Here is a 17,467-nt window from a genome sequence, read left to right on the forward strand (position 1 = left end):
CCCGATAATTGTAGAGTGCTACCTACATGAATAAGAAGTTATTTTACAATGGCGTTAGTATGTAACACCCTTATTTTAGACGATTTCTAAAAAATATTTGATTCAAAACCAGTTATTTTAATATACAAACTGTACATAGAAAACATAATGTTACATTTACTTGAGACTTACTTAACACAAAATCTGAATTAAATTTTGATATTGTACTTATTAAACTTGATGTTGTAAATACATTACATCTAAATGACATTTGAGGGAGAGCAGAACCTCAACAGAAATTATTTCTTTTACGGAAATAGTTGCAGCTTTCACTATGTTTACATGTGAACCTACGTGTGTAATTATTGATTGTTCATTATTAAATCAAAGACAAAAATCAAACCACAAAATTACAATAATGGGAGGTAAAACTCGAGTATGTGTAATGTTATATCAAAATTAAAGGCGAAAGCTGCAAATGCCGCCGAGCCGCCGTCGGGTCGAGGCGATCTCTTATTTGATAAAGTTATCATAAAATTTTCAAAATAAACTCCGAGATCAGATAAACTAAGTAAATCAAAAGAAAAAAAAAAGAAAGTCAGTAAATTAAATATTATATTCCAAAGATACAAAGTATTGTGTAATTTCATTACTATTGAAAACATTTTCAAGTGCTTTTATTAATATGAAAATTTTGTTACATATTGATTTACTTACCTTCCAATGCTTTGTTTCTAGCCAATAAGGCTAACAGCACGTCGGGCGGTGGAGGATCCAATGCATGCATACCGTCAAGGCTGGCATCTAACGGGGCCTCTCGCCGGGTCTCGCAATCCATCATCGCTTCGTATGCTGTATCCATCGACCACTAACAAACAACACTGCAAGTATCCAACTCCAAATACTAACATCCCGCATCGGCGTAAACAGAACAGTCTCCTGAGCACCTGGTCATAGTTCGAGAATGTTGCTAGGCTCGGGCTCCGGCGTCGCGACGCGCCCGGCGCCGGTCCCACGTGGCGGTGCCGCCCACGCCCGCCCCTCGCCGCCGCAACCGCCCTCCCACCTCCCATTGAGAAGTCATTTTTCACCCCCTGAATCTGATAAACCCCCGGGCACCGCGCGGGGCTCCCCCGCCCCGAACTAATTTGCCAGAGTCGTACGACACACCCCCGGTGCTTACATCCATCTACAATATTACTCCAGCACGTTATCCCGTTCGCGAGGGCACTTCGTTTCTACTCATCTGGTATCGTTGTGAAGAAAGGGAGAACTGAAATTATAGCCTTGAAGGGCTTTGTTAATGAAAATCTATTTTTTTTTTGTGAAAAGAGCCCATAGATACAAAATTCTCGCACTAAAACTTATTTTAGTCCTAGTCTGAGACATATTGTAAAGAAAAGGCTTAATTATCTGAGGTAAGAATTGATTATGACAGTGATTTTGAGACTGAAATGTCATTCTTTGTCATACTTACACAAATTTTATGATTCCTTTATTATTCATGTATATTAGTTATCTGTAATGAGTTTAGCAAGATTTCCTTTTCAAAATGTAAATTCCGCAGAATGTGAACTTTATCAACCAGACAATGTTTTTAAAAGGTTCAAAGTTGTAGAGTTTCCAATATCATTTGTTGGATTATTCACCACACAGCTTTTAGATGTGGAAGTGAACTTACAAACTTCTGCTTTTTTAAAAACAATGTGCAATGGGAAATTAATGGTAAGAAATCCATCTCCCACAGATTTTTACTTATGTTCCACTAGTTACCCTTTAAGCATAGCCTTTTGATCTTTACCATGACTTTTGACTTTCCTTGGTCTGCTTCTCATTCAATATTCATTTGAAAAGGCATAAACGTCTTACGAACTTTTAAAGCACATAATTACCAGATTGTCTGGAAAGTAAACGGAAAATCTAATAATGATTCAGCCAAACTGACCACTGGATCGACCAGGCAGTTGAATTTTAGATTAAAATAAAAATAACTTCTTCACAGAAATTTGAAGATGCACGAGAATTATCTGCATCACATCGAGCTTTTGAAATAAACCATGTAGATGAACATACTATAGCTATAACATTCAAACCAAACAATGAAAGCATCTCTAGATTAAAGAGAGCAAAACAAATGGACAACAGATTTGTATTCGATTTGAGACTGATTAAAATAGATGGCACTATCTGTTGTGAAAATGAAATACATTCAGAAATTGGTCGATATTATATTTGTGGCGAGTTTGAATATTGTAACATCAGTCATGAACCAAATATTATAAATTTCGGTGAAGTAGAAGTGAATACTAAAGCAACAAGAAAAATTCGTCTTCAAAATAGATCAACACTTGTAGCTGCTAAAATAGAATACAATAAAGTTACTAGTATTGTTGTAACTCCAGAGAAATTTACAATACCTCCCAATTCTTCAAAGAAATTACACGTAACTATAAAACCTACATGCTTAAAAGTATGTAATGAACTATCTTTCAGCATAATGAATCCACACAACTCAATTGAAATGCCCTATCATTTGAATAACAATTTCATGATATATACTATAAAATGTTCACTAAGCGCTAAATTTCATGTCAACCTTAAAATACCAGATATAGAATCACTGCATAAGATTAATGAGAAGAATCCAGTATACACATATCTAGGTGAAGAAGCAGATATTCATAATAAAAGACAAGCTTTGGCATTCAAATATTTAGAAATTTCAAAATTATTACATTATCAAAAACCTATCGTTGAAAAATTTTGCAGCGGAAAAGATAAATGTAACAGTGAGACATTACAACCAAATAGAAAGAAACCAAAATTTTTTTGCAGAATCAAACGTCCGAGATTGACAACATATGGATTAACTGATGTTTCTTTTATTCCATTTGTTATTGACTTTGGTAGAGTTGCTTTGTATACGTACGGCGAAAATGAGATGACAATAAAAAATAACAGTAGATTTGATATAAGTGTCAATTTGCTGAAAGATGAATATATTCTTTATACGATCGAAAAAAATACTGATTTAATACTACAGCTTAAATCATTCACAGAAATAACTATCAAAATATTTTGTTTAGGTTTTGTAGAAGGAAATCATAAAAAAACATTTCATTACACTATAGACAATAAATATTCTAGGAAGCATCCTTATTTTCTACAAGTAGGAAACCCGACATTATTGGTACTGGAAAAAAGTTTGAAATTTGGAATGGTAACAACTGAAAGCTTCGTAACATCCGTTCCAATTAAAATTCATAACTGGTTTAATGTTCCTGTAGATTATGAATGGGACGAATTAACTGCCGATATTCCTTTTGAAATTATCCCCCGTACTGGAAGTATACCTAGCCATAGTTGTAAAGTATGTGATGTTGTTTATAACCTCAAACCTTCGAAAACTAAAACACATGAAGTGGATTTCGTCTCAATAAGTAAAGTAAGGAAAGTAATCCCTATAGAACTCAGTGTTATCACGAGAAAAATTTCAATAAAATTTTTGCAACAAGCAGTTATTTTTAAAGATATTGCTTTAAACTTGGAAACAGTTGAACGGGTGAAGTTAGAAAATTCATCTCGTGAAATAGCAGTATTTCATATAGTAGAACCTCTCATACCAGGTCTGACTATCATACCTATGGCTGGAACTATAAGACCAAAAACTATAATGGTCTTTGATATTATCATCAAAATAGCATGTGTATTAGAATTTTCTTTTGATGTTTATTTGAAAATTAACAACAAAGAGAATGTAGTATTACCTGTTAGTGGTAATGTAATAGAACCAAAGTTGATTATTCATCCAAAGCTTATTTATATGGCGCGTGTTCCATGTGGTATGATCACTTATGTTCCAGTAACTTTTCAAAATCTTAGCTCACTTAATACAATTGTCGAGGTGTTAGACACTGGAGATGAAAACATATTCGGATTATATGCAGCCAATGGAAACGACAAACAAAAAGTACTAGAATTTCATGTTGAAGGAGGACAATCCAAAACTATGTTTATAAAAGTTTATGATGTATTTCGTAGAGAATATGAGATGTACATGCCCTTTAAAATCAATGGGTTACTAGGTCCACCAGATTATAATATTCCTGGATCAACAGAATTACAATATTATATTGGAGAAAGTGAACAGTAAGTATTATATTTTTTAATATTTATCGTTGCGTTGAAAAATATGACGTACGATCGCGTTCATATCTGCAGTCATAGTTTTAAAATTCTTACGGGTTAAAATAGCGTGCACTGTGGTTCCACTAGATACACACACACATGCATATTTTAAAAGAATAAATATTCCTTCAAATGAATACGGTCTTTAATACCAATGATTACTAAGTAAAACAGTTTATTATTCTATGACATATAACATAACAAAACAGAAAGAGAGGGTAATCAACGATGTCCGAACTGGGCCCGATAATTGTCGATCGAGATATCGTCGTCTCTCATTATTTGCATAAGATTTGCCTATAGAGGGAAGCCTGCGACTGCCAGACTTATGTCATTTCAATAAAGTTGAAAGTTTGTCTGCACACGACCCTAACATAGGTAGTGGTTCCTTTGAAAGTTATTGGGTAGCAATTTTATTACTTCGTTTGTGCAAGTGAGATCTAAGATATATTAGATAATCTCGCTTGCTCACACTCGCTTGTTCTAGTTACTAGCGGATTCCGAAGTTATTCAAGGAATTTCTGTCTATTAAAAAAAAATATATTGTTACTGACAATTTTTAATGTTTCAAGGTGCCATTTGAACTAAGTAACTGACTGACTAACTAATTAACTGATATCTAAGAATTACGATACCCGTGTCTTCAAACACGGAAATCAGCAAGAAATATTAATCAAGAGGGAGCAAAATAAAACACTCAATAATTAAAATTAGGAAATTTTATTGAAACAGTTTACCTATAGTTTTGTTTACATATTGATGATTATAATATAAAGGTATACATACAGCATATTACACTAATTTACCTATCTCCTGTTATTAAGGTTACAGCTTAATTATTCGTTTTCATAAAGAAAAGATATTGAAGCTGTCCTTAAAATACTATCTAAGTAGTAGTTTTAATATAAACTGGCAGAACCTTTCACGCACTATATGGACTCGATACACAGGGTAGTTGTCTTGCACAAATGATATTGCATATAATCAATCGGATAAATACACCGCACAGTTGGTAACATGGTTTCTTCCAGCACTTGCACATAATGAGCAGCTGTAGCGCGTCCTGCTATCCACATCTGTTCTCCAGGTCCAGCAGCACTCATCCAGCCCCACATATTTACAGATATGCGTGCAGACTCCATATTTGGCACAATATTTTTTTCTTCATACCGAGTTGCATTTCTTCGCCATAAATGAAGCCTACCGTGTTGCGATGACGTAAACGAACTTTTTGTCCGTAAATATCGCCGTGTTCCAGTCAAAATCCAAATACTGCCGAGCAAATTCTAAATGTTTTTGCTTATTTATTTCGGATAAATACGGCTTTCTTGCTGGCTGTCTGTGGAATACTCCCTCACGGTGCAAACTCGACGAACAGTAACCACTGATGTGTCGAACTGTTCCGCAAATGTTCTGGTCGGTATGAAGCCATTATTTTCGTACTGTTCCACCATGGATCTCCGCTGTGTGGCGTGTCGCTGTGTTGATTAGCGGACGACGGTCGCTGAGCGGTCGACTTTTTACACTACCCTCTTCTTGATGGCGCGTTACCCAACGCTTAACCGCTTGTTGTTTATTGTGTTACTTGTGTGAATGTGTGAGTGACAGCGGTGACTGCAAGCTAAAAAGTTTTGCGAACTATGACTGCAATTATGAACGCGACCGTACTTCCGTAATACATTTGCATATGTTTTAATTTCAGGCAATATGAAAACAATCCAAAAGTTAAATTAAAAACCATTAACAAGGATATAAGTTACTGTCGCATCGCTGGCGTCATAACCGTACCATGGATAGAATTTTCCGAAGAAAACTTTGAAATTGATTACGCTGTCGACAGTAAAAACATAATTGATTTCACAATAAAGAATGTATCAAAATATTATTTGTATGTTACAGTTATAACAGCAAAGCTGACACCTAATTTTACTCTCAAATTAACTACAGAGGAAAATCAATGTACAGTCAATGACACAAGCATAAAATTTGAGTTTGACAGAAATAAAGAAGCTGGTTTTCGTTTAAAATTTCATCCAAAAGGACATGGAAAATTTATTTCAACTGCAATATTATTTTTAGACAAGTATATGACTATCCCATATAGTAATTTAACATTTGTTGGAATTCGGCAAACACCAACTATGAACCCAAGCACGCATCGTATCATATTTGCACCTTGTCGGGTTGGGAGTACATTGACGCAAAGTTTCTATTTAACAATTGAAATAGAATCAGATAGACGTTCATTTTCTTGCAGCTCCAGAGAAGAACCAAATTTAAGAGTCGCATTTATAGAAGCTGAAGTAGTACTTTCACATGATGTGTATCATACGCAAGTCAAAGTGGAAATCAGTGTATCTTGTCAGTCTACATACGCAAGACATTTAACGATAACATTTCACCATGAATGTGGTTCTTGCTGTGAGGTGGAAGTCAGCTTCGTTTTCACATATTGTCCGATAACATTGCATACTGAATCACTAGTTGAACCAGTTAATAATCCATACCCATATTTTCCTTTGAAGCAACAACAGGATCTCTTTGAGTATTTGGAAAAATGTTCTAATTTTTTAGAGAAATGGATGTTTCAACAAGGATTCCGTAGAGACTTATACCCAGTTATTCCAGATACATTTCATGCTATTTCATCATCTCTGTGCTCCCAACCAAGTGGTGGAAAAAGTAAAGGAATGAATGTATCATATTTGAATTTTGTTAGACGCATTGCCGGACCATTGATGAAACATGTAAGAAAGATAACGTACGTTCAAAAATGTTATTTATTTTACTAAAGTACCTAAACGAAATAAGTAGAAGTTCTTTAAACTGTATTCCGTGCGTCCTATTTATATAAATTTAATATATTCTTCAGTGTTTCGGTTCTACTGCATTGCAATATCTTTATTAAACAAAGATAGATAGAATCTTAATTAAACCTTTATATCTTCAGGCTGCATGGTGTTGAAGATCCGTTCAAAACTATCCAAGAAATTCATGATACATATAGAGAAGTTATAAATTTAATTCGAAATCGTGGTGCCAATTTATGGACCTTGCAGGCAAAATTTCTTCTGAGTTACGAACAGTTTGTTATATATTCCGAAAATATTACTCCAAAACGTACTACTGATATAGTGTTAATAAAAGAATTAATTGATGATATAAATTTATTCAACAGACTTAACAAACAAAGTTGGATTGACTTCATTTTGCAAAGTTATAAAGTGTTCGTCATGGATAGCTGTTTTTTTGAATGTGTATGTGTAACTTCTATGCCTAGGGATATAGTTCAAGTTTTGGTAGATTGGTTTAATGAACAGATTGCTTTACATCACAATAAATTGAAAGTCAAAGACAAACCATCTAAAGTCATTACGAATATATGCTCAGATTTGTCTGACGGAACTGCTTTAGCATCAGCAATATTAAACTATTGTCCATTTATGTCTGATCATTTTCAGCATTTTTCTGAAATTAAAGAAATTGTTACTGAAGGTGACATAATAAATAACGCGTGTTTAATAATAGAAGCTTTGAATATACTTAAACTCTATTTTCCATTGGGCAGTAAAGATTTTCTACAACCTATATTTTTACAAATGCTTTTCTTGTCTATTCATTTATATGTCACTTTACCAATGTTTACACCCAAAGATAACATTGTTTTTAATCCTCCTTTATTAAGAAGCTCTACTCGCCAGGTAGCCATATCGACATCTAGCCAAGAAACATTAATATATAATTTTATGATATTGAACAGCAACCCTCATAACTTTATAGTTGAAAAAGTTCCAACTGCAGAAAATGGGAAAAAAATGTATCTGAATGTTAAATATACTGCCAATTTTGTAAATGATGAGACATGTGTTCTTCTAGTTCACGGCTATAACAAAACTAGAATATTTGACACATATATAATATTTTTACTCAATGGAAGCGTAGGATCGTTAAACCCAGTCAGAAAATCTAGAGTAACTGGACCTCTTTATCGGCCTGTTAAAGTTGATGTGTTGGTCTCCTCGCCGTTTATGTTATCATCAACGTTCGATGTAACCCTGACAGATGAAGAGCCTGTTATCCCTGTAAAATTTGAAGAAAATCCAGCTGTATTAAAAAGAAAAAGATTTTACATTATGCGACTTAATCTAATTGATAAAGAAATTTCTTTGACTGGTTTACCAAAAGAAAGTGGACAAGACGTTATCGAACACAAACTATACATACAAATGATATGCCTTAGTACACAGGTTTCAAATTCATGGATTTGGTTTCGGGGTGAAATTGGTGAATTTTTTATTCGTGTAACATCTCAGCCTCGCTGGGATCTGGCTATTGATACACTGCAAGCGAAAGTGAGCTCTTGGCCAATCGATCCTTGCAGTTGCGGGGAATCATGCGAATGTTATCGGACAACAGTTCTTATGATACCTCATCGGAATGAGCTTATGATTAGATCTTTGCGACATGCGCTACTTGAACACGCATCAGCAGTTATGATGCAAGTTTTCGACCAATTAATAGGTGAGCTGTAAAATATATTGTTACTTCGTAGGAAATTTTAATTAACATTTTATTAAAAAACTTATCTACATAAATAAGTCTTTTTGTGTTCAAATTAGGAATATTGCCACGTTATATGACTAAGTATTTTTATTTACCCTATATCTTTCTCTGGTTTTCATGTGATAGACGAAAAAACAAGCACAATTTTACATTTATAGTATTTGTATGGATGCGACAAAAAACGTACATAATTTTAGTCAAAATAGTGACGTCAAAAACTCACTTTCTCTATTGATTACCTACCTCAACTTAAAATGATTCCTTTAATTAGCTTTAATTACGTCCGTGAGTTTTATACTTATATTTTTAAGAGACTACATAAAATACAATGCTACAGTACATTATAAAATTACTTTTTATTTTTAGAGACCGCTACGGGAAAGATTATTTTAGGGATGTTGTTTGCCGAAGGCGGTACAAACATGTCAGATATTCAACACATCCTGCGAAGCGAAGCCTCTTATCGGATCACTTCGCGGACTCTCGAACCTCGAATCGACCACGTCAAATTGGCTCAACATACTTTATCTACGCTGCCTCTGCTAGTCACAATACCAGTTCACGACAAGGCAGAGAAGTACTCTGTAACATTCACGTCAGACTGTGGGATGGACATAAGAACCTATAAAATTATCTTTATAGAGAACTCAGAAAATGCAGATCAAACTCAAGAATCTGGTTAGATTTTTTTTTGTCTGTAATGGCCTTATATTTCATAAATGCCTATTTGATTCGAATGCTGTTTAGTTGATGTTTTGTCTTGTAATTCTTGACTTCTCGTCAAGAAGTCTAATTAAACATATTTTTATCATATAGACTTTTATGTATGATTTTAGGTTACTATAATGTATTTTTTATCTATTGGATTCTATTATACTTATCTTTAATTATTTTTAGCGGTTATTTTATTCTGTGGTGATAAATTTAAATTAATTATCTGTTTCTTGCTTTTTGACTATTAATTTTCTGTATTGAAATAATTAAAGGTGTTAACTTAAATAACTCCATTGTTTTATTAATTGTAAAACATCAAAAAATTAAGTATTATGCTGAAAGTCCAAAGCCAAACAGCTGAGCGTGGCCTATCAGTCTTTTCAAGACTGGTGGCTCTGTCTACCCCGCTGGGGATATAGACGTGATCATATGTATGTATGTATGTAAGTCCAATATCTGCGGCAAAAATTACTAAGATATTAACAACATACTTACTTGTATGGGTACTTATATTGTCAAAAGATTAACGCTATTTTTCAGCAGATACCTACCGAAACATTAAACGTGTAAGTAAGTACATGGTAACTATGCAATGATTTTGTCATAAGCACCGCCTATAATTGTCAGACGATGGAAGTATGATACGAATTTTTAATCAGGAAGAAGACCGTACCACTCTCCAATTTGACCGGCCATGGCGCGCCTGACCGAGCGAAACCTTTAACCTCACTAAAAATTTACCAAAAAAATATTGTTATTTTGTACATTTGATCCGAAAAGTAAGTGCACACTTGTACAGTGTCACTATAATAGATTATATTTATTTTGCAACCAAATACTTAATCAGACTATTTATTCACTTATATAGAACATACTTAAAACCTAAAAATAGCGAAAGCGATAACATATATTTTACATGCTTAAAACGGCTATAAGGTACATATTAAACAATCCTACTTTTGCTAATTCACATACATACATACATACATACATAAAATCACGCCTCTTTCCCGGAGGGGTAGGCTAATTCACATAGTCCTTCAATTCATTAGTTACGAAAGTACCTAGAATTCCCAGGTTACGAAATAAACAAAATAAAACTTAGTACCTACTTCGTCCTTAACGAATATATCTATATCTACTCCTCGCCTATTCCAGCTCATAAACTGATGAGTTACGTAATTAAAGATCCATTAATAATTACTTTGTCTATACTCAAGACGTCAAATTACTACTTGTAGGTAAGTCTTCCGAGTAGAGGATTTTCCAATTAAATTTCCTGTTAATTATAATTAGGATTTATCCAATTATCTTTAAAAATTCCATTATTTCTTTGATTTGGGCTTACACAGAATTTCTTCAATAATCAACTCACTTTTTAGTCATTGGTAAGTTCCTACTTACTCCCCATACGATGTTATATCGCGGCCTAAGTTAATATCAAAAATGAGATATATTTTTATAGCATGTAGTAGGTACAATGCTACAGATCTAGACCCCAACAAATATCTAGACCTCTCTTCATCCAAGCTCGGCGGTTTCAGGTATTCTTGACCTGACCCTTTGCCAGGACATCCTTAATTTGATCAAGATACGTTCGTCTAGCACAGCCAGGCGAGCCATATTGGACAGTTTCTGACTGCTCATAAAGGCATGCAAAGCTCCATTCACCATGTTTCTCAACTAATAATAAGCGGTAGTTTGATTATTTGTTCATTATTAAGTTTTATTTACTTAATCTATCTAAATCTAAGTTCAATCTCTTTCATAAAGAGTTTTCTTGAAATTACGACGACACATACCTATGTGGTTACTTTCTTACATAGACGGACAAACATCTTTTCATCTCAAACCTAGTAGCTGTACATTTTGCACGCGCAATCGAGGCTGCAATTCAAAGCTAGAGCTAAATTAATATTTCTATCGTGAGACAATTGTTTAGAAGACAACGGCGCGAGTCAGGCCGGTAGAAAGCCGATCTCTGCCAACATCAACACCTATAAAACTACCTGTTGTATAATCATGCCTTCATTACTCCACTTGGCGGCATCACTGCAGTAGTGCCTTTGTGATTGTCTGTTCCGTTAAATCTTATAAAACTTGACCAGTTGTTAAGTGGTGTTGTGATAACGCAATGGATTCGCAGCAGTTTCGCGAATTCGGCAAGGCAGCTATTGATATGGTCGCTGACTATTTGGATAATATAAGAAAATTGTGAGTATTTAAATACCTACATAACATACCCACACAAGTACTTATAAATCTATTTATATAAAACGCGAAGGTGACTTGATTGACTGACTGATCTATCAATGCACACCAAATTGCTAGACCGATCGAGCGAGAAATTCGGCATGCCGATAGCTGCTATGATGTAGTCATCGTCTAAGAAAGGATTTTTAGAAATTTCCGCTGCAACAGGTGATAACGGGATATTTCGTTTTACGCAGACGGAGCCGCAGGCGCTCTCTAGTATTATTAATAACCTAATTAATTACTTATCGTCGTCATAGTGTTTTTGTTCCTAGGGTCTACCTTAAAGAAGACCAACTAATAATATTAGCTACGTTAGTTTACTAGTTACCTACCTACATAATAAATGTACAAAACGCGTATGTATAATAGCTGCAATTATTTAAAAAATGCACCCATATTTCAGTATCACGGAAAATCCTTTAATATTTATTTAAACTGAAAATAATAATATTTCAATAAGTATTTATAGCTGCATATTTTCTGCCCTTTGATTAACACGATTTTTTGGATTAACCTGAAAAATTATTACACTTGGTAAGTATTCAGAAATAAATACTTATCACTAAAATTTTTTTATTCATTATTATAGGATACTATAATATCGCTTAATAATTGTCAAATCTTTTGGTTTCACAACATTGGTTGACGACAAATCCAAGGCGTCAGTGCAGAAGAAGCGGTTACAAACTGCACTGCAGCATTTTCTTCAACAACGTCAACTTCACAAATATCCAAACTTGGAATAGAAAGTGGACGTGGTTATTTTTATGAGATTTTAATAATAAATAAAAAAATATTTTTTTAAGGATTTTTATCTCTTTCCCGGTGGGGTAGGCAGATACTAAATTTTTCAACTTGGAATAATATCTGTAAAGGTACTATCCTCGCTTCATCCATATTCATAAATAATTTGTTTTTTAATCTCGAATTTTCTCTTCACTCCAGAACCAGCCCTAAATCTTGACTTAAATTTTAGTCTTCACTTCATCAAAAAACTTATCTAAAACATTATTCGTCAAAGTTGCAATGAAAAAAAATCCTCAATATGGAGATATATATACTTCTTACTAGCTCTACCTACGCTTATAAATACTTTTCATTTTAAGATCTTTCTTTGAAGATTATCACGTTAAATCACTAGATAGATAGATACTAGAGGTACCTAACTATGCTATTCTATTGCAGATTTATTTATTGGATGTTTGACAAATTAGCATATAATAAAATTGATATTGACGGCTTCTGTGGCTCAGCGGCAGTACGCTTGTCTGTGACACCGGAGGTCCCGGGTTCGAATCCCGGTCAAGGCATGATGAGAAAAGATCTTTTTCTGATTGTCCTGGGTCTTGGATGTTTATCTATATAAGTATTTATTATAAAATATAGTATCGTTGAGTAAGTATCTCGTAACACAAGTTTCGAACTTACTTCGAGGCTAACTCAATCAGTGTAATTTGTCAAAAAAAAAAAAAAAAAAAAAAAAAAAAATATTCCGTAAAATTATGGGTCAACATAGGTCGACAACTGACAAAGCACGCTACCTTGGTATTCTCGGGGCTTGTTCAAAACATTGCACGGAATCACAGAACATTGGAGTATTCACCCGGTCAATTGGTGCGTTTTTCTGAGTTCTGTGCACTGAGCACTGAATGAATGGCGACAACGCCGACAACAATAATTCATAAACGAGATCAATACAGACGTCTGTGTGCGGAGTCGCCTGACCAGTGTCGACTTTCCCACCTGAACTTTTACTTGAATAAAAATACCTAGGTACCTAACCTTATTGATTTTTAAAGACCAAACAAATATGAGAAGTTTCCTATAACGCGACAGTTGTCTTGTGTTAAACGAAAGTGTAGCGCCTAGACAATCCATTGCATGATTTTAAAGGTTTTAATACTTATATTATCTATTAAGTATAAGATAATATTTTCCTTTTTTTTTTTGAAAATTAATATTTAATTGAATCAGATCAAATTTAAAAAAAAATCTGATGCGAAAAATGATAGTTATTTTTGCCTTCCTTTATAAAACACTTTGTTTTGACGGAATTTTTTCATATTTTACCTTAGAATCGATTCATATCGGCAGTTTCACGGTACTATGTCCCAATTAGGTCGAATAATTAATCCTTGGTAGGTATTTTGTAAAAGGATAAGTCATAAATAGGCGTTAACGATAGCAAAGTGATAACAATTGAAGATACGTAATACGACAAAGATAAAATTATTTCATTCGTTTTTCGGATACTAACCACGCCCAACATTGCTTAATAAAAATATAAAATAATTATTGTAAAATTTCCTGATTCATACTACGATCTTGCTTTTAACATAAAGTAGATATCTACTTATAAAAACAAAAAAAAAATGATGAAGGATACATTTATGTTCTTATTTGTTTCAGAGACGTCCTGCCTTCAGTTGAACCTGGATATTTGCTAAAAGCTCTACCAGAAGATGCGCCAGAACAGCCTGAGCAATGGCAAGATGTTTTGAAGGATTTCAGTGAAAACATTATTCCTGGAGTAAGGAAACTCGTACTTTATTTTTAGCAAATTGCTGAAAGAGGCTATAATAAAGATCTGTAATAAGATCGCTCTATAAGCTGTAGACATGCCCTACGGGAGAGAGAGCCAATAGAACACCACCTCCATGGCATAGAATTTATTATGCCCGCGAGAAATAAGTTTTACTAATTTTGTTTTAAGCTTTTTAATTTGTGCTTTTTTCACATTCTTTTAACTTTTTACTCGTATGGGCAATTTAGTTACTATAGTTGCTCTAATAATTATACTCGGGGTCCGGTCAGGCTTAACATGGTGAAAAAATAAATTGTTTAACTAGCATCAAAAAAAAGAAGGCAACCGGACAAAAGGCGGAAGGCGACTTAGTTTTATTACGATTTATCTTATTGCATCAGAATATTATTTTTTAATCTATTTTATTCAGTCTTATAATGTTGTTATCTTTATTATTAGGTGACACATTGGCATTCTCCACGATTTCACGCATTCTATCCCACTGGATCTTCATACCCAAGTCTGGTGGGCAATATCCTAAGTGACGGCTTAGGAGTCATTGGATTCAGTTGGGTAAGTATTATTTTTTTATTTATAAGTATTTGAAACGTGAACAATTGAAAGCTTGCATAAGACTAAGTAATCTTATTGTTAATTTTCAACTGGTTGAAATTTTTACAGGCTTCATAAATTTACAAATTAATAACGGAATTATTTTATTTATGAATGTACTTTGTATAACTAACCTACTTAAGGTTAGTTATACAAAGTACATTTAAAGTTTTTTCCATATTTAGAAACGAATATTAGGAATATTCGTTTCTAAATATGTTCCTGTTTTGAGATTGTAACTTTAGGTTTCATTATCATTATAGATGTCGAGTCCAGCGTGCACCGAATTAGAAGTAGTGACACTGAACTGGCTGGGGAAGCTTCTGGGCCTTCCCGAAGAGTTTCTCAACTGCTCGAAAGGCCCTGGTGGTGGAGTTATTCAGGTAAATTAGTATTTTGGTAATGAGTCTAAGACCTTTTGTACTATTTAGGTAACTTTAACATTATTTTGACGATACGACAAAATGATGTCGTAAGAAAAAATGTTCCTATTTACCAAGTGATTAGTAGGTACACTTTCCCAGGTCGAGTTTAATCTTTCAGCAAGGTATCTAGAAGATACCTTGCTGCTTATACGCTATCATAATTTTGAAACTAACGTTTGAGAATTCACAAGGGCAAAGAGCAAATCAGAAATTTCAACGGGTCAAAAATGAAAATCATCACTATTTAGGTTTTTAAAATACAATTTTAAATTTATTCATTTTTATAGGGTTCCGCAAGTGAAGCAACTCTAGTCGGATTGCTCGTCGCAAAAGAAAAAATGGTACGAAAATTACTAAAAAACAATCCAAGCCTTGACGAAGGTATCATTAAATCTAAGCTGATTGCTTACACTTCCGATCAATGCAATTCATCGGTTGAAAAGGCAGGATTACTTGGTTCAATGAAAATGAGACTATTAAAGGCTGACGCAGACGGAAGACTACGTGGCGAAACTTTGAAAACAGCGTTTGAAGAAGACAGAGCCCAAGGTTTGATACCTTGCTATGTCGTTGCGAACCTCGGTACTACAGGAACATGCGCATTCGATCCTTTGTATGAATTGGGACCAATATGTAACGAAGAAGATGTATGGCTTCATGTCGACGCTGCATATGCAGGCACTGCCTTCATCTGCCCGGAGTACAGACATTTAATGAAAGGGGTGGAGTACGCAGATTCTTTTGATGTCAACGCTCACAAATGGATGCAAGTACATTTCGATTGCTCTGCCATGTGGGTAAAAAATGGATATGATCTAATAAATACATTCGACGTCCAGAGAATTTACCTGGATGATGTTAAAACAGATATCAAAATACCAGACTACCGACATTGGCAAATGCCACTCGGTCGTAGATTTAGGGCTCTGAAGCTATGGACAGTTTTAAGGATAAACGGCGCCGAAGGGATACGGAGTCACATTCGTAACCAAATCAGCCTCGCCCAGTACTTTGCAAAATTGGTCCAAAATGACAATCGATTTATTGTAGAGCCTGAACCATCAATGGGGCTCGTTTGTTTTAGATTAAAAGATGGTGACATCATGACTAAAAGATTATTAGAAAATATTACAGAGAAAAAACAGATCTATATGGTAGCTGCCACATATAGAGGCAGATATATCATTCGTTTTGTTATATGTTCACGTCTTACGACTACAGAAGATGTTGACTTTAGTTGGAAAATAATTAAAGCAGAAGCTGATTTGACTTGTTCAAATAACGTGATCACTAAATCCAAAATTCCAGCTATTAATCTCCAAGAGACAATTAGCTCGTGTGAGAAATCTAAATAAGGCATTTTTTCCCCTATGGAAAATAATGAACATCGCATATAACTTAGCTGAGTAGACTAAAATACTTATTTAGTTATTTACGATTTCAACTTGTCTACAAACGGTTTAGAAAGGCGGAAAAGACAAAACGAATGTCAAGGTTTAATTTTACAAACAAAAGAAATATTGTACTTACCAAAATAAACACTAAGAACTTAAGTGATATACTTACCAACCGGCTTATTTTTTTATTTAAATACAAGTTACTTGATTAGTGATCGATTTTTATTATATGTATAATGGAATACTATGCTATTTCAGAGAGGGAAAATATTGTGAGAAAACCTGCATATTCATGCAACTGAATCTTTAAATATAATCTAAGCTGGGATAATTTTCAATTTAACAAAGTCATGGAGGTGAGGCGGTAGTCGCTCCGTGTAATAAAATCCGTGACTTTACCCTCTCCTGGATCGTAGTTATAGGAGGACGCAACAACACGAAAAAAGGAACCAACGTTTGCAACAGCACAGTTTGTAACTTTTTCGCAATAATAAGTAGATACGTAACCTATGTGTATCTTCCTCGGGGTCAACTCTTATCTCGGGTACCGGGTACCGAATTTCATCGAAATAAGTTCAGTGGTTAGGTGTGAAAGCGAAACAGACAAACAAACAGTTACTTTCGCATTGATTATAATAGTAGGGATAACTAGATCGCAAAGAAAATTATCCATACATGCATAGCTTTATTTATTTGAACTTTATGCACGTAAAATGTACAACAGTATGTACAACAACGACTTTATGCCACAAAGCATTCTGTGCCAGTTGAATCATTACATATACCTATAGATGACAGGCATGCATGAT

General features: G+C 34.2%; 2 protein-coding genes across 2 annotated transcripts; both read left to right on the forward strand.

Annotated features, from left to right (window-relative positions):
- The first annotated feature begins 868 nt into the window (after positions 1-868).
- On the forward strand, positions 869-9,732 carry LOC106133563 (uncharacterized). Its single transcript, XM_013333337.2, has 5 exons — positions 869-1,704; positions 1,982-4,128; positions 5,870-6,928; positions 7,118-8,688; positions 9,097-9,732. The coding sequence occupies exons 1-5, from the start codon at positions 1,504-1,506 to the stop codon at positions 9,411-9,413; spliced, it is 5,295 nt and encodes a 1,764-aa protein (XP_013188791.2). The 5' UTR covers positions 869-1,503; the 3' UTR covers positions 9,414-9,732.
- Positions 9,733-10,474: 742 nt separating this feature from the next.
- LOC106133564 (aromatic-L-amino-acid decarboxylase) lies at positions 10,475-16,870 on the forward strand. The gene is made up of 5 exons (XM_013333340.2): positions 10,475-11,658; positions 14,110-14,230; positions 14,684-14,797; positions 15,100-15,219; positions 15,549-16,870. The coding sequence occupies exons 1-5, from the start codon at positions 11,579-11,581 to the stop codon at positions 16,614-16,616; spliced, it is 1,503 nt and encodes a 500-aa protein (XP_013188794.2). The 5' UTR covers positions 10,475-11,578; the 3' UTR covers positions 16,617-16,870.
- Positions 16,871-17,467: the final 597 nt, after the last annotated feature.

The sequence above is a fragment of the Amyelois transitella genome, chromosome 2 (assembly GCF_032362555.1).
Source record: "Amyelois transitella isolate CPQ chromosome 2, ilAmyTran1.1, whole genome shotgun sequence".
NCBI classification, from domain to species: Eukaryota; Metazoa; Arthropoda; class Insecta; order Lepidoptera; family Pyralidae; genus Amyelois; species Amyelois transitella.

Coding starts and splice junctions, on each gene's coding strand:
- LOC106133563 (XM_013333337.2), top strand. CDS start 1,504: ATGAGTTTAGCAAGATTTCCTTTTCAAAATGTAAATTCCGCAGAATGT. Junction 1,705..1,981: donor TGTGCAATGGGAAATTAATG/GTAAGAAATCCA, acceptor ACTTCTTCACAG/AAATTTGAAGATGCACGAGA. Junction 6,929..7,117: donor AAACATGTAAGAAAGATAAC/GTACGTTCAAAA, acceptor TTATATCTTCAG/GCTGCATGGTGTTGAAGATC.
- LOC106133564 (XM_013333340.2), top strand. CDS start 11,579: ATGGATTCGCAGCAGTTTCGCGAATTCGGCAAGGCAGCTATTGATATG. Junction 14,231..14,683: donor GTGAAAACATTATTCCTGGA/GTAAGGAAACTC, acceptor CTTTATTATTAG/GTGACACATTGGCATTCTCC. Junction 15,220..15,548: donor CTGGTGGTGGAGTTATTCAG/GTAAATTAGTAT, acceptor TCATTTTTATAG/GGTTCCGCAAGTGAAGCAAC.